Raw genomic sequence first — 16,289 nt, 5'->3', positions numbered from 1 at the left:
ACCCCGTATTTCATATTAATTGCCCCACAGTGACTTAAAGTGTGAGGGATTCTGCCTTGGGAGGCTCCATGCCCCAATATCTAGCTCAGTCGGGGTACTGGGGATCGAACTCGGCACCTTGCCCTTGCCAGGCTGACTCGCTGCTGAGCTATATCCCCAGCTGGCTCAGTCTCACTGAGCAGGTGGTCATAGTTTTCCATGCAGTGAGCTCTTCAGCAGAGGCCCCAGTGGGCTTCCTCCTTAGGGGCCTGGAGTCAGAGGCCCAGCATGGCATTTGGCTGGTGTGGCCCCCTGGGGCAGGCAGTGTCCAGAGCACAGGCTCTCTGCTATAAACAGGTGGGGTCTGGGCCCCTGTTCAACCATAGTCCATAGGCAGGAGCTGAGCTGGGGTCAGACTGTGTCCCTGGAACATTTGTAGATCTTAGAAGATGTGGTTTGGCTGCTGAGCTGGCCAGGAATGCCCTGGTTGTGTCCTTTTGAGGAGCAAGGATCTGCGGGGTACACGTGGACATGCGCCCACCTCCCTCTCGCAGATGTGCCTTGTGCACGCACACACGTGACCCAGAACCACTGCTCTGATCCCCACAGCCCGAGGCATGAAAGAGACACATGCTTGCCTCCCCAGAGCCTTCTGCCTGCCTGGGCCTGTTCTGGCTGTGGGCAGGTGCAAAGCTACGACAGGATGACCTGCTGTTTGTATCTGGTAGAGGCACTGTTGGCCATGACTCTTCTGTCTCTGCACCTTTGTAGCCCCTGCTGAGTGAGCTCCTGGTAATGGGTATCTGTCCCAGAGCTGGAGCAGAGCGGGCCTTTTGCCTGCATACAGGGCCTCCACTCTACACCTAGCAGCAGGTGGCTGCGCCCTCTAGCGGTATACAGGTCTAACGATGGAGTCTGGGAGGAGAATGCCAACCTGGTGTGGTGGCAGCAGCTGGCTGTGCCCCTGGCCTGTAGCCACAGCCACATCTGGGGTGTGGGGTGGGGTTGAAATTTTCTAGTTACTACAGTGCAGCCCTTGCAATCCCCTTGGCTTGGTGGCGGGGGCGGGGATGGGCTCTTTGCAGGTGCCCAGATTCCAAGCACAGCTGCCATTTAGCACTCTGTAGAGCAGATGTTGGTGCCACGCTGTGGCTTCCTTCAGCCATACTCTGCTCATGTATAACTTGCCTGTATCCCAGGCAGGCTCCCTGTATCCAGATGCAGAACCCCACTTCTGAATCCTGGTGTTGGACAGGACTGTTGGCCTCAGCTTCTCTTAACAAGAGCCATCTTCCCACAGCCCAGAAGCCCTGTCCCTTCCCCAGTGTGACTCTCTCTCCTGCCTCCCCAGTGTTTCTTATTTAGTGTGGTATGTTCTGCCCATGGAGGATCCATCTCGTGTCTGGCTGTTTAAGCCTTGGTATGATCTCACTCCTGCGTTTCCCAACTGTACAGCATGTGACATTTTACACAGGCTTCCTTTCATGAGGGGATCAGGGGCTCACAGATGGCCAGTCTTGCTGTAGGTGCCCCTGGCAAAGAGTAGCCCTCACCACGCAGAGTGCACATGCAAAGTGACAGTGTCAAGGAGGCATCTCTGGGCTCTGCTTGCTACATGGGTCCTTCAGACACCCCTGACTCCCTCTCCCCTGCTTCTTCTTACAGGGCAAAGAGCTGCTGGCCCAGAAGCTGCCATTGTGGCAGCAGGCCTGTGCTGACCCCAACAAGATCCCAGACCGTGCCGTTCAGCTCATGCAGCAGGTGGCCAGCAGCAATGGCTCCATCCTCCCCAGCTCCCTGTCGGCTTCCAAATCCAATCTGGTCATTTCGGACCCCATTCCTGGGGCCAAGCCCCTGCCAGTGCCCCCTGAGCTGGCACCATTTGTGGGGGTGAGTCTTGGGTCTCCAGAAGCTTATAGATGTGGGAGTGATGCCCTTTGGTTGGGGGTGGTGTGCTGAGCCTAGGGCCCCCCTTGGAGGGTCCTCTCCCAAGCTGGCCCCCCAGCGACGCCCTGCCCGTGCCTCCTCTTCTCTCCAGAGGATGTCTGCTCAGGAGAATGTGCCCATCATGAATGGCGTCGCAGGCCCGGACAGCGAGGACTACAACCCCTGGGCTGACCGCAAGCCTGCCCAGCCCAAATCCCTATCTCCCCCGCAGTCTCAAAGCAAGCTGAGTGACTCCTATTCCAACACTCTCCCCGTGCGCAAGAGCGTGACCCCGAAGAACAGCTATGCCACGAGTAAGGGCCTGCAGGTTTGGGTTTGGACTTCCCCTTCCCCATGCCTCCCCAGGTTTCTAGTACCACCACGCTCCTGAGTGGAGGTCTGGGAAACTCTGCTCCTGCAAGCTTGTGGGTTGTGTGCAGTGCCTGGGGGCAGTGTGCATGTGGACAGCGTGCACATTTCTGTGTGCACTCATGCTTGCGCAGGTGCACATGAGGGGATATTGTGCAACGCGAATGCTATGGAGATGATGTCTTCTTGTAAAGTGCATGTGTTTGCATGTACATTGCATGTGTGCAATGTATGTGGTGTCATTGGGTTGCAAATTAATGTGGCAGGTGGCAGACCACCCAAAGGCTGGCTTAGTCAGTGACCAGGCCACCCAGGCATGGGAGAGCTGCAGCGAGACATGGGGCAGCTCTTCCTGCCCAGTGTCTAGTCTGGAGTGCCATCACCGTCCGCATTCAGGCTCCTTGGCATCTACCCTGGGTTCCATCTGCCACCACCCATCCCCTCACACCTACCCCATTGTCCCAGCAGCAGAGAACAAGACTTTGCCACGCTCGAGCTCCATGGCGGCTGGCTTGGAGCGCAATGGCCGCATGCGGGTGAAGGCCATTTTCTCCCACGCGGCTGGTGACAACAGCACCCTGCTGAGCTTCAAGGAGGGCGACCTTATCACCCTGCTGGTACCCGAGGCCCGGGATGGCTGGCACTATGGCGAGAGTGAGAAGACCAAGATGTAAGTGTCCATCTGGAGGGGAGCAGGTCCTGGGTCCTAGCCCCTGTTACTGAGCGTACGGGGACAGTGGCACTCAGGTGTGTTCTTGACACTGGGTTCTTTCACCTGTCGATCAGGTTGCAGGTCCTCCCAGGATGGGTGCAGGGCTGAGACCTGCCCGCATGCAACCATGGCTTTCGTGGATGTCATTAACTGTTAGCTCCTTTGCCCCTTATTCTTTCTACTTCCCTTGCTTTGATGTGGCGTGGTACCCCAACTGTATATGTGCCATAAGGGACCTGGTCATTTCCCCATGGGGAGCAGGTGCCTGGCTTCCCAGGAGGTAGGTGGCAGAGTGAGTGGGATTCAGCCAGCCAGACACTACAGCCTTTGTGCACCTAGTCTCTTGTGTGTGTCTAACTGGCCCTCAGTTTCATTGCCAAGTCACAAGGCTATGCCCGGATCTTCCTCTTGCTTGCTGAGCTAGGCTGGCCAGGGGCTCCTCCTTCCCAGGATATTTTTATCTAGGTGCCTTTGGGCAAGAGAGAAAACTGTCCATAGGGGAGGATATACAGGAGCAAGAGCCTAAACCAACGGTAGCAAACCTATGGCACTGTGCCACAGCCGACTTTTATTATCCTTTGTAGCTCTAAGAGATTCACCATCACTGGTCTAAACCATGTTGTGCTCTGGCCCAGTGCCCAGTGGCAGCTGTGGGCCGGGGGGGCCCTGGAATGAGAGCCCCCACAGTGATGAGGGGTACATGGCAAGTAGTGCATAGGTGTGTCCACAGGGCCAGGTTGCTTGTCTCTCCACAAGCGGGTGCAGCCAGGCTGTGGACTTTGTGGGATTGGGTCTGGGGATGAGGGCAGAATGCCATCCGCTCATCTGCCTGAGCTTCGGGGTAGAGTGCTGACCAGGAGCCTCTCTTGCAGGAGGGGCTGGTTTCCTTTCTCCTACACCCGCGTTCTGGATAGTGATGGCAGTGACAGGTTGCACATGAGGTGAGTGTGCCAGCTGAGCCAGATGGGTTTCCAGGCTCTGCGTCCACTCAGCTCCAGCCCCACTGCACAGCTGAGGCCGGAGCATTGCTGTGGCATCCAGAGGAGCTCTGGGAGTCAGTGCTGTGTGCAGCAGCTGTTGGTCAGCCTGTTGTGGTGGGGTGCACCCCTGCTACTTGTCTCCTAGGGATACAGACCTCTCATAGGTCCTTAAATCATCCTGGCCCTTGGGGACTCAGTAGGACCTAGTGGGAATGATTGGCTCTGAGAGGGTTGGGGAGTCACTGCAGGACTTGGGCCCCCATGCCATGGGTGATATGGCAGCTTTCTCTGGTCCCAGGGAGACCAGCCCTGAGGGAGGCATGGAGGCCAAGAGGCCTGTGGGGCTGGGTGGGCTATCTGGCCACCCCCTGAGCCCCACATTCCCACAGCCTACAGCAGGGCAAGAGCAGCAGCACAGGCAACCTCTTGGACAAGGATGACCTGGCCATCCCACCCCCAGACTATGGCACATCGTCCAGGGCCTTCCCCAACCAGACAGCTGGCACCTTCAAACAGAGGCCCTACAGTGTGGCTGTGCCTGCCTTCTCCCAGGTGAGTGAGTTCTGGGCCCTGGGTCAGGGCCCCTGAATAGAAAGTGGGTGTCCTGCCTGCCAGGCCTGAGCGAAGGGTCTGGTTTAGGACTTGAGTCACACAAATACCTATGGATAAGTGCAGAGTCCACATCCTTCACAGTGGACCTGTGCTGGCCTTGGTCTTCTCACCACCCTCCAGGGTGTGATGTCAGGACTGGTGACAGTTGGCCCACAGGTTGTCCTTGGATGCCTACCACTGCTCATAAAGAGCCTGGGGGCCAGGGAATTGATTTCCAGAAGTTCCTTCCCTGAGAGCCATAGGCCTCAGTCATGTGAGCTCTTGCTGCCCAGCAGTATCTGGTCAGTGTAATTCTAGGGATCTGGCCTTTTTGTCCCACAGGCCAGAGGCAGCTGATGGAGACATGGTCCTCAACCTTGGGATAGGTCCCTAGGTTCCCTTGTGTGAGAGCCAGTCTCTGCCCAGGTTGGATAGGGTTTGAGTTTTGAAACAGAGTCCCACCTGACTATGTCCAGAAAGACTGTGGAGTTGGGAGTGGAGGTCCCTGTCATTCAGGAGCTTCTGCCAAGTGTCTAATTGAAGGACATTAGTTTGCTGTAGCCTCCAGGTCAGAAACAGGAAGACAGTTTTCCTCTGGCTGTAGTCCTTGGGTTAGGCTAGGGTTTGAGAAAGAGAACCAGTCATTCCCAAGTCTTGGACATTCCAGGGGTACCACCATTGTGTCCCAACACCTGACAGGATTTGAGGCTGTGCAGAAAGTCATGTGGGAGGTGTGAAGTGCCTTTCAGGCTATGCTCCCATTCCCCTGTGAGGGCTTGGCATCTAGAATGCAGGCTGGTATGGCACAGAATCCAGACTCTGGCAGTGTGGCCATCCCTTGGCCAGAACCTGCCAGAGCTCAGAGCATGTGGTAGCGGCAGAGGGTGGTAGCCCTAGGTGGAGAGCTGAGGGCTTAGGCCAGTTGCTGGACTGGGAAGAGCCCCTCACTCAGTGTAGTGTCTGGCTTTTGGTTCAGGGCTGGGAGAGCTAGGAAACATGAACCAGGACATTTCCAGGAAGCTACAGCAGGCTCCAGGGCTCAGGAGGACATGGGGCCCAGGGCCAGCCTAGGTTTATGTGAGGCAGCCCTGCAGGGGGCCAACTCTACAGCCTCCTCCATGCCCAGCCCTGCCTGCTAGCCTACTGTGTAAGGACCTGGCTGAAGGCGGGTGTCCTCTGCCTGACCCGACCTTTTCAGTATGAGAGGTGTGTACAGCCAGAGACGATGAGGTAACCTGGAGCTCACATAATCCAGTGAGCCACTGGCTAGGTACAAGTGGCACAGTCAATTTGGGAGGTCACCATGAGGAGTCAGGGTCTCTGGAGAGGCCCCAGCCACTGTGGCCAGAGAAGGGGTGGAGAGACTGGGGGAGCCACCTTCCTAGGGAGCCTGTCTGAACATCAGGGTCATCCCTGTGGACTGTGCAAGAGGGCAGGGTGGGGGCTCAGTCCCTTGGGCCCCAGCCTGACTTCTGTGCCCTGACTCCGTAGGGTCTGGAGGACTATGGAGCACGGTCCGTGAGCAGGTAAGGCACTTTGGATTCATCTTTGGGACTGTGGGTTGGGGGTTCCAGGGACTTGGCTAGCGTAGCTCCCGTCTTGGGACCTAGAAGCCAGCTGGTGGTTCTTCCTCTGGGGAGTCCTGGCTGTCCCTAAGGGCACTGCCTTCCTAGGGCTCCCAGTCTTTCCTGTTATTCTCAGAAACCCCCTTGGCCCTGATCCTTTTCCCTGTCATCCAGGCCACCCTGTCCAGCCCCAGTGGTAAGGACAGGGTTGGGGAGGGTTGCTTACCGCCTCTGGGTTGCCTGCCTGGAACCAGGTAGGACCACTGCTGCCTGAGTCCCAGCATGGACACGACCCGCCCTGGCTTCTCCATCTCCCTGCTCGGCCAGGTGGCCTGCTGCTGGCCAAAGGACACCTGGGCAGCTGTCCTGTGCTTTGTTTCACAGCGGCAGTGGCACACTGGTGTCCACAGTGTGAGGACGCTGACCGCGGCGGCTGCTCTGAAGAGCTCCTTCCCGTTTCCCTCCTCAGCTCTCGTTGGTTTGTTCTTGGGTTGTTTTCTTCCCTTCCTGCCCCTGCCTTTTGGTTGGTGACCCCAGACTCTGTGATCCCCCAGGGTCCATGGTGCTGCTCCCTGCGCCCCCTGTGCTCACCCCCTTTGCCCCCCATGTGTCCCCAGCCTCAAGCAGAAAGTGCCAGGCGGGGCCTGCCAGGCACTGCCCTGGCCCCACAGTGTTCGTGACGCACACCCCTTTTCTAAGGCTCACTGTGAGCCAGGTCTAGAGTTTGAAGAAAAAGAAAAATCTTTAAAAAAAAAAAAAAAAAAAAATTTGAAAAACAGGAAAAAGGACTTTTTTTTTCCTGAAAAAACAAAAACAGATATGCATGGACTCTGGTGTACGTACTGTTATTCTGCATCTGACCCTGGCACCCTGGCGTCTTCTAGGACAGGGGAGGAAGCGGGTCAGGTCCCCTTCCAAGGGCCACATGGAGAAAAAGGGGCTCAGAACAAGCCTGGGGGGGCCCTCCTGAGGAAGCTGGCCACTCCTGTGATGGAGGCTGCAGCCCCCACCTAGGCCCGCCCAGCCCCCTCAGCCAGGCCCCAGGCCTCTCTCCTTGGTGACACTGCTGGACAGGTGTACATAGGGCGGAGCTCCGCAGCGGGCGTGGTGTTACCTCACACAGTGCGCTGGCAGGCGGGGGTCGGGGGCAGCCCTACCCGGCCACACGCAGACATTCCAAAGACCTCCAGAGACACCCCACCCCCACACGTTTTGGAAATCGTTTCTTTAACCAGCTTTGTGAGGGAGTTGTGACTGTCTGTGGCTGCTGGGCCACAGAGGCAGGGTGCCCCAACCTGGTCAGGCTGGCCCCATGCCACCCGCCAGGGGGCAGGCAGGCCTGGCCCAGGTCCTCCTAAATGCTCTCGTCTTTTTGTGTGTCTTGGTGACTTTAGAAACAAGCACACTGGACTCAGTGGCTACTGGTTTTGTCTCTTCACACACTGAATTCTGGGCAGCCAGGCTGAGGTGCAGCCAGGTTAGCCCTGTGGCCAGCGGAGCCCCTTGCGAAGCTGTGGACGTGCCTCTTTCTCATGTGGCTTGGCGAACTCCCGCACGCCTGCCTGCCTGCTGAGGACTGGGACGTGGCTGGTAGTGTTGTGAGCACTGGCTCAGGCACAGACTGACCCTGTTTTATATTTAAGGAAAACATAGCCAGAGCCTGGACCTGTGTAAAGAACCTTCTGTGTTGTTCTAACTTTGCTAAAAGATTTCAAATCCAGGGGATTCCATGCACAATGGATGAATGTAGACACAAAACAGCAAACTTGTATGAAGATGTAAAGTGCTGAAAATATTTTTTTCCTTTTTCCTTTCCTTTTTCTTTTTCTTTTTTTTTTAAAAAAACCTGAATTGTGCCCTGTACTGCAGTTAACTGTTTGAATAAAAGTTTTATTTATTGCATCCAGTTGGGTTGGGAGCCTCCTTCCAGTCTCCGGCACAGGTTGGGGCAACGTGAGCAGGCCACACCTTGGTGCTCCCTAACCTACGGCCCGTGGTCAGTTTCTGCAGGACCCTGGGGCTGTTTGCAGAGCACCTGGGTCACGGACTGTCGTGACCTGGACATGCAGTCAGCGTGGGCCCAGCTGGGCTTTAACTTGCTCGCTGATGGCACCTGGGGTGGCCCCAGTGAGAGAGCAGGACCTGGTGGGGCCTGATGCAGATATGGAAGGAACAGGGACACCGTGTTCTGGGTCCCCTTTTCGCAGCCTGCGCTGACCCCATTGACCCATCCTCCCTGCAGTCCATACTCCCTCCCTCTAACCCCAGCTCCACCAACCAGCCTGTGTTTCCTTGCAGTGCCAGTGTGGAAGTGGCCAGATTTTGAGCTGCCTTGACTAGTTAGTAAGTTGCCCTGGTCTTCTGGTGCCCGTTTGCATCTGCAGTGGCTCTGGACAAAAACCTGGCCTCGTTCTGGTTCTTGCTTTGGGTCTTCTTCCTTAGAAGCGGTTCCCCCCTTGGGTTTCATGGGTCTCCTTCCTTCAGCCTAGAGCCTGTGGTTCTGCCTGTCTGCCCCACCACTGCCTTTGCTGCTAGGTGTGGTGTTGGCCTGGCCTCTGCCTGTCTTCTGCCCCTGCTGCTTTGGCTATAATCAAAGGGTGACACTGGCAAGCAGTTGGGGACAGGCCTCTCTCCTGACCCTGTAGCACTGGTGTGGGTGGTCTTCTGGGTATGTGGTCCCCTGGGTATGTGGTGGCGTGAGCCTGGCCTGGTGAGTATCATAGCTAGGGGGAGAGGGCTGGGCTTAAGGTCACGGTCTCAGGAGTGGTGGATCAGACCCCGTTACCTTCTGATATTACCTTGTCTGGATCTCTTGTCACACCTCCATGGTCCTGGGATGCTGGCCCAGCCGCCTAGGAGTGCCCAACTGCTACACATGGGGCCTGTGCTGACCACCTCCGGTGTCTTCTCCAGTGATAACTATAACTGTCCCCTCAGTGCTGGAGAAAGTAAGGGCCAACACCCTCAGACACACCCCATGCCCCTACAATTGGGCTAAGCAGGCACTGCTGTGCATCTGTCCTGCTGGCAGGAGGGGGCTTCCCACTGTCCCCCAATACCACGAGGGTGGTCTGTGTTCATGCGGGCAGCCCAACTACTCAGGCAGACCCTGGACCCCTGCTCTTTTGCCCCTGCTTTTTTGTGGGAACTATAACATGAACGGCAGGAAGTGCTGTAGGAAAATGTTCCTGCAGTTTGAGGACAGGATGTAAATGCCCTTGGCTGACCCTGGCCAGGGCAGCTTGTGCCGCCTGCAGCTCTCTGCACACAAGATGCCCTTAGAGAGCCAGCCCACTATGCTGCCCCCAGGTCCCTTTGAGCCAATTGAGGCCATGCTGTCCTCACTGGCGAGGCCCAGGAGGGCTAAAGGTTCAAGAAGGCCTCTGTTGGGCCTGACGGACATGGGTAGAGTAGTCAGGTACTGCCGGCACAACCAGCCTGGCACCACGCCTGATGCCTCAAGTCATCTCCTGCCCACACAACCAGCTGGCCTCAGGGTGGGTGGTCAAAAGCTACCTGTGGTTGCTTAACAGGTGCTCCCCACACCCCGCTGACTAGCTTCACCCCAAAGGTAGGTCCCTGGGTGAGGGGCTGGTAACAGTCCACGACCCACACTGCTGGTCAGCAGAGGCCCACAGCACACCTCAGACCCCTGAGGTGTCCCTGCTCTAAGGATGCCAGAAGCCACTTCGGTGGAGAAAATGGGCAGCAGCCGGATTCTATCCTAGAGTCCCTTGAAGGCTCCAGACACACTTTTGGTGATCTTCGTTCAGTCACCCTGCTTCTCATTCAAGTGGTTAATCAGAAGACTGTGACCTAAAGCCTGCAGTGTCTTTAGGTTCAATGAGACTAAGACAAGCTGGAGTGGCTGCAGGAAGACTTACTTCTCTGGGCTTCTGGCCACTGTCCCCCATAGACTGCTGCCCACAGGACTGAGGTCTTCCTCCCAGATCTTGGCTCTGAGCAAGCACAAGGGTCGCCTGGCTTGCTTCTGCCATGCAGTGTCCCCACCCTACCCTCTAAGTCACATCTAGTCCCAGAGGCCTACTCCGGTCTACTGTCATCTCCTGTATCCTGAATCCAGCTCACCCAGCTCTGCAGACTGTCCTGACCCAGAGCATGCACTCTGGGTCTGCCCGCTCTTGGACACTTCTTGGTGACATTCCTTTGCTGGGCACAGCACGTGCTGGTCCTATCCCTTGGAGGTTTCTTATTGCCCATCTGCAGGATGGCATGTTCAGAAGGAAGCATACAAGACAGACGTGTCTGGCAGGCACACATATAGCAGCTTTGAAGTGAGTTTAGCCTCCAAATCCATTTTTCCTGCCTTCTCAATGTTGGGCCCTAGCTTCTGTGGGGTCACATAGGTGAGCTATGGGGGTCACTCGCAGGCACCTGTTCTCAGACTGTTCCAGGAGTAGTGGCTGCACACCCATCTTCTGGGTGTGGCTGCAGTCTCTGGAAGCCTTGCTCTGTGTCTGGCTGTGTGCAGGGTAAGAGCCTTCCCACCTCTCAGCCAATCAGACTGGCTTGACCACTTTTAGGTTCCCAAGTCCCCATTAGTTGAAACTCACAGTGCTCTGAAAGGCCTCACCATGTTGGTGGTTGGAAGAAAGAACATGTGGGTCAGAGAACAGGTCCTCTTGGAAGTCCCTTGGGGGACTTAGCAGGCTTGCGCTTCTGTGCTGGTCCTGGGTGGTGGTGCATGTCTTTCAGCGAGAGTTGGGTTGAGTTGAAGCTGGGCCAGAAAGAGGGTGTGTCCCACAGGACACGTGGCCCTTTTGCCCTGGGCACTAGTCGAATTGGCCTCCCGCCCTGGTACCCAGGCAGATCCATTCTTTGCTCTGCTGTCCAACACTCTTCAGAGGAAGACCTGTCCCCCAAGACCTGCCTAAGTCTGGATTTGAGAGCCTTCTAGGAACCAGAGTGTGCAGGCCTGGCCCCCCACTTGGCTTGGAGTTGGTAGGCCTTGCTGATGACAACAGGGTCCTCGCCTTTGAGCCCTGGGAAGCCTCTGCCTAGCCAGCAGGTGAGGGCTTGAAGCTTCTGTGTACAGACCAGAGCCACAGAGAATGTTGCAGACCTGATGCTGCAGGTAGGGTCAACAGTGGCCTTTAATCCTGAACCCTGTAGCCCATACACTGCCAGCTGTGAAGCCTGAAGATACGTGCAAAGCATCCTGGAGAGGAAAAGCCGCGTGGATCTGTCAGTCTACTCTCCGTGTCTCATCCTTTTCAAACTTCACAGTCAAGTATTTCAGATTTTTAGAAAACACATAGTCCTCAAAAACATGGGGTAATGCCCTTGCCCATGGGGGCTTTCTGGGGCACACTGGATGGAGCGCCTGCCACTGGCCCACCAGGCTCGAGGACCCAGCTCGGCCTGAGGTGACCCCACTCCAGGTAACAGCTCCGGCGCCGAGCCTGCTTCCCCCAGAGTATGGTCCTGTGGCTCCAGACCCCGTGTCCACGCACCATCTGTGCTGTCCTCATGGAGCTGTCTGATGTCCCTGCCTGCTGCCCTGCGCTGTCCCCATGCCCAACAGGGATTGTAGGGAGAGAGGCTCCGTGAGGATGAGGCCAGTGCTGCCCCCATCTGTGCTCATCTTGTTCCATTTCCACTTCTTGTCTCTTGAGTCCTATCTGTGCATCAGCTGTGACCAGGGAGGGTGTGGCTTTCCTGGGAGGAGGTGGCGCTGTGTCCTCCACAGGGAAACTGTCTTGCAGTCAGCCCTCTGCAGGGGCTGTGGTGTTCACCCCCCGCGTGTGCCTTGTCTGTCGTGTCTGCGTGTTCTTGGCGTGCCTGGGTGCCCTGCATGCCTGGACTGGCTCATACTGTCTGCTGAGCCGTGTCCTGTTTTGTGAGAGGCCATCAGCCCCTCTATTCTTAGGGCTGTACCTGGTGGAGGGTTCAACAAACTGACGTGGACCCTCCTCAGGGCTGTCCAAGTCCTGAGAAGGAAATGGCCCCTGACCCCTAAGGACAGAGATCCACCCTGAGCTGGGAGGGGTTCACCTGGACCCCCCCCCATCCCCAGTTGCAGGTGAGGATGCCCTGCCTGCCCAGAGCATGTAGGGTAGGCAGAGGGTAGTTGCACTGGGGGCCAGCAGGCCTTGCAGACAGCACCTGGCCTAGCCCTAGCCCTGCTGCCTCATCTCCTACTCTAGGCTGGACTATCAGAGTCTCCCACTGAGGGTCCCAGGACAGCCTGAGTTGTACAGTCTGTCCATGGTATCTGTCCCAACCTGAAACTGTTCTTCTTTCCTCAGGAACCCTTTTGCCAATGTGCATCTGAAGCCAACAGTGACCAACGACAGGTCTGCCCCCCTCCTCAGCTGATGGCCACAGCCACATCGCCAGCCTGTGGGCCCACCTGCATAACTGACATTGATACCACCTGCGTGTTCCTGGTTAGGGGACAGACGTCCAGACCCTACTTCCTGGCATCACCCTATGCACATCAGCCTGCCCTGGGCTGGATCCCAGCTGCTCCAAGGGGGCTATCCAGGAACCCAAGACCCACTGGCTATGCCACCCTGGCAGAGAGCTGGCTCCCTGAAGGCAGAGACCCCTGGTCCTGGCCTGTGATGCCTTGGGCGAGGGAGGACGCCCCCTTTGTCCAGGGACTAGAAAGGGAGCTCATTCCCACACTGCTTCCAGCTGCTGTATGTCTGGTCAATAAACATTTGTACAAAGTGTGATCTGTGGTCTGAGCATGGGGAGTGCCTGTGCCCTCACTGAAACAGTAATTGAGCAAGAGCACGGAACTTCCTGCAGCTCTGCTGCTGTGCTGACGTCCGGGCCTGGGCCTGCCTGTGCTCCCGCCTCTTAGCAGACACCATCTCTTCCCTGCCTGAGCCCCACTTCTACAGAACGTGCCATGGGGGCCTCCTGGTGTCCTCCTTGCTACCAGAGCTGTGGCCTGGGTCTCCAGCCATGTGTCCACTGGCCAACAGGGGTCCTGCTCCTGGACTCTGCCCTGGTTCTTGGGCAACACCTTCAGGTGCTTCCTTCAGGGACTGGGCCACTGCTCAAATATAAGACTTCAAGATTTTTATTTCTGAATTTGTGCTTTGTGCTGCCTTTAGATGCAGTCAGTACCATGTGGTGGTCTGATCTGATAACAGTCCTCGTCTGGAGAGAGGTCCAGGCAGAGCTCACGCTTCACAGACCCTACCCCAAGGGCTCTAGTCCTGGAGCCACCTGCCTACACCTGCTCATGAGGCTTAGGGCAGGGAGCTCAGATGGGCATACAGCGTCAGGCCAGCAGAGAGCACAGATGACCCAATTCCTTGAGTCTCCTTCACCCACCCCTGGTGTGAAGGGCAGGCACCAGCCTGGGAAAGACAGGCTTCCAGGGAGCTGCCTATGGGGCATGGGCCTAGGCCCACCCTCTTCACCCTATCCTGGGCAAGGCCAGCCTTTGAAAAAGGAAGAGGGCTTTCCGGTATCTCCCAGCCCAGGCACAGTGGTGACAGGTCATCAAGGTAAGGTGAGCAGGACATGAGAAAGAACCAGCATCCCTCCTGTCCCCAAGCAGAACAGGTAACTGGGTCCCACCTCAGCCTTGGCCCAACACAGGGCTTTATATTGATACCCAAAAAAAACATGCTGAGCACAAGAATTTTTTTTTTCATAGCTTGGTTTCTCTTAAAAAACAAACAAAAAAAAATCATTGCACCAGCGTCCTAAGCCTCAAACAAACAAAAAACAAAACACCAAAATCAAGTCGCCCCCCCCCCCGCAACAATAAACTTTACATCTCTTTGGCAACAATAACTTAGAATCACCCCATTTCTATTCATTCCAGCAATAGCTGTTACAAAAATAGTCCCTGTGCTACCCAGTCCCACCCTTCCCTGTACTCCATTATCCTGGAGGGCAAGAGCCCCAATGCTGCCTGGGGTGCAGCCCCCACTCTCCTTCCAGGCACAGGCCAGGGCACTGCCCAGCCAGGGACACCTTGGGAACAGGGCACGGGGGGACAGCACAACCTGGAAGTCCTCTGGTGCCTGCAGGTGCCAGGGCTCGTCAGAACCTAGGCAGGAGCAGCCAGGCCCTGTGCAGAGGAGCTCCCAGGGAGGCAGTGAAGGGAAATCAGCCACAGATTCAGGTGAGGGAGTGGGGACACTGGCACTGCGTAAACCCAGACTTGGGAGAGGATGAGGGGCAGGACTGATAACCACCTTGGGGCCTGTGCCCCATCCAGCTAAGGGTACAAGTGTCCCATGAACAGATGGAGGGAGCCAGCCAGGCACGGCATGCAGGCCCACAGCCAAGGGCAGGTCTCCCAACCCCGGCCGAGCAGTCCAGCGGCAGCAGCCAGAGTGGAAAGGTGGCTACAAGGTGGGGGCCAGCCAGGCCCAGGGATGTAGGATGTGGGGCCCTTCAGAAGTGTTTATGTTTCTATATCCAGACACCCACAGCCCTCAGGCTGGGCCATCCTGGGGGACTGGCAACAAAACCTAGTGTCCAGGACACATTCTGCCCCCAAGGTGACACAGGCAGCGTGCACAGACTACTGTCCAGGGCTGGAGAGGGGCCGCCCATCCACCTGCTTCACCAGGACGCTGCATGGTGCACCGTGGTTCTGGATCTGCTGCTGCCAGGGCTGTGGTCTCCCCTCATTCCTGGTCCCCATTCTGCTGCTGCCCAGGACAGGACAGCAGGGGCTCCAGTGATGCCTGTCTCTTCAGGATGCAATGCCTGGGCCTCAAGCCTCTGTGTACTCGCCTCCAGTGTTTGCTGCAGGGCCTGCCAAATAGAGGGTGCAATGAGCATGTGGGACCCCCATTTCCCCTGCTCACAGTACCCACAGGTTTACTGGTGTGCCTCCTATCTGCCTATCCACAACTGCCTTGGTAGGAGAGGATGAATTTCTCTTCCCATTGTTTCACCCTGACCAAACTCTTTTATAGGTGGGGAAACAGGCCTGAAGAGCAAGGGGCTGGTCAGGGTCATGCATTTATTTCCTGGTAACTGGCCTGTCTGCTCCAGGGTGAAGTTGACAGGCCTTTCCCTTCAGGGTGCAGGCACAAGGCCAGGCCAGGTAGAGGATTAGATCTACCTTGAGTGGGGTAAGAGGCAGGTGGCTTCCCGGAGGAAGTAGGCTTTGAAGGCCACCTAGCAAGATACTGAGGACTTTATCAGGCACTGTGCATGGGGTATAGGGAGAGCTCACACAGGAGCTCAGGCAGGAGCCAGGAGTGGACTGTAACACAGCTGGTGGTGGGGAAAGTGCAGTCCATTCTTCCTAGTAGTGCCCCACCTGAGCACTAAGGGTGTTAGCTGCTAGCCAAACCTATGCCCTGAATAGGCAGCCTGCAGCAGCTTCTGTCACACACACCAGCAGGAGGCTGGAAGTAAGAGGGTTCTGGGGATGTGGCTGAGCAGGATGGGGGACTGCCAGCATGAAGCTCAGGATAGTGGGGGTAGGGGGTTGGGCACTGGACACTAAATCTACCCTGCATCCAGACAAGGGCAGGCAGGCCAGGGCAGGTGTGTGGCCCTAGGCAAGGGACTGACCTCATCAGCCTCAGTTTCCCCATGCCCCTTGCAGTGCTTCCTGCCGGTTCTCTGCGCCTCACCTCCCACAGACTGGGCGTCTGAGTCCAATACGTGCGAGATGGAGAAGCGGGATGCAGGCGCGGGCGACACGGTGAAGCGCGAGATGGGCGCGGTGGCGGCTGGTTCAGGGGTCACGGCAGGGGCGGGCGCAGGCGGACCCAGGGTGGTTGCCAAGACCCCTTTAGCCGGCGCCCCAAGGAAGTCGTTGTCCCAGTCGAACCCGCCGCCTGAAACTGGGCCGGGCTGCCGGGTCACTCGTGTCCGCGGAGTCCCCGCCCCAACATTACACTCCCACACGTCACAGCCCCGCCCCTGACTTCACGGTCTGCCCTACGTCATGGCCCCTTCTCTGACATCACGCCCCCAGCTCACCCTCTTCCGTTGCAGAGCCTTCTGGAAAGCGGTCACCCCGCCTTGGCCGGCTGGGGGCGCTGGGCGAGCCAGGGCTGCCCGGCACGTATGCGGGGGGTGCCTCCTTCACACCGGGGAAGGGCTCCCCGAGCTCCCGGGTGGGGCTCTCCTGCAGAGGTCAGAGCACACCTAACTTGGCCACCCGCGCCACCGCCCCTCCACACCCGCATTCCATGCCCTCGTACACGC

The 16,289-nt window shown here is 57.2% G+C and overlaps 2 protein-coding genes across 10 annotated transcripts in view; one reads left to right on the top strand and one right to left on the bottom strand.

Annotated features, from left to right (window-relative positions):
- The window catches only part of Baiap2 (BAI1 associated protein 2), a 68,974-nt gene extending 56,128 nt beyond the window's left edge, over nucleotides 1–12,846 (top strand). The window contains exons 8-15 of one of the 8 annotated variants that reach the window (XR_002817673.1): nucleotides 1,645–1,869; nucleotides 2,018–2,219; nucleotides 2,743–2,944; nucleotides 3,859–3,927; nucleotides 4,356–4,518; nucleotides 6,049–6,083; nucleotides 6,507–6,600; nucleotides 12,392–12,846. Coding sequence is in view for 6 of the 8 variants with exons in the window: in XM_023699241.1 (XP_023555009.1) it covers nucleotides 1,645–1,869; nucleotides 2,018–2,219; nucleotides 2,743–2,944; nucleotides 3,859–3,927; nucleotides 4,356–4,518; nucleotides 6,049–6,083; nucleotides 12,392–12,461 (966 nt within the window). In the remaining 2 variants the exon portion in view is untranslated. Of the gene's footprint in view, nucleotides 1–1,644; nucleotides 1,870–2,017; nucleotides 2,220–2,742; nucleotides 2,945–3,858; nucleotides 3,928–4,355; nucleotides 4,519–6,048; nucleotides 6,084–6,506; nucleotides 7,961–8,420; nucleotides 8,466–12,391 lie in introns of those variants that run through there. The other 7 variants (XR_002817674.1, XM_023699239.1, XM_023699240.1 and 4 more) reach the window with 7 other exon arrangements.
- Nucleotides 12,847–14,716: 1,870 nt separating this feature from the next.
- Aatk (apoptosis associated tyrosine kinase) overlaps nucleotides 14,717–16,289 on the bottom strand; it is a 30,105-nt gene continuing 28,532 nt past the window's right edge. For both annotated transcript variants that reach the window (XM_023699335.1, XM_023699336.1), the window contains exons 12-14: nucleotides 16,062–16,209; nucleotides 15,710–15,922; nucleotides 14,717–14,876 (exon numbers count right to left, since the gene is read on the bottom strand). In XM_023699335.1, coding sequence (XP_023555103.1) covers nucleotides 14,836–14,876; nucleotides 15,710–15,922; nucleotides 16,062–16,209 — 402 coding nt within the window. In that variant the 3' untranslated portion in view covers nucleotides 14,717–14,835. The remainder of the gene's footprint in view (nucleotides 14,877–15,709; nucleotides 15,923–16,061; nucleotides 16,210–16,289) is intronic.

The sequence above is a fragment of the Octodon degus genome, unplaced genomic scaffold (assembly GCF_000260255.1).
Source record: "Octodon degus isolate 3935 unplaced genomic scaffold, OctDeg1.0 scaffold00112, whole genome shotgun sequence".
Classification (NCBI taxonomy): Eukaryota; Metazoa; Chordata; class Mammalia; order Rodentia; family Octodontidae; genus Octodon; species Octodon degus.
This window is presented reverse-complemented; position numbering and strand designations above follow the sequence as displayed.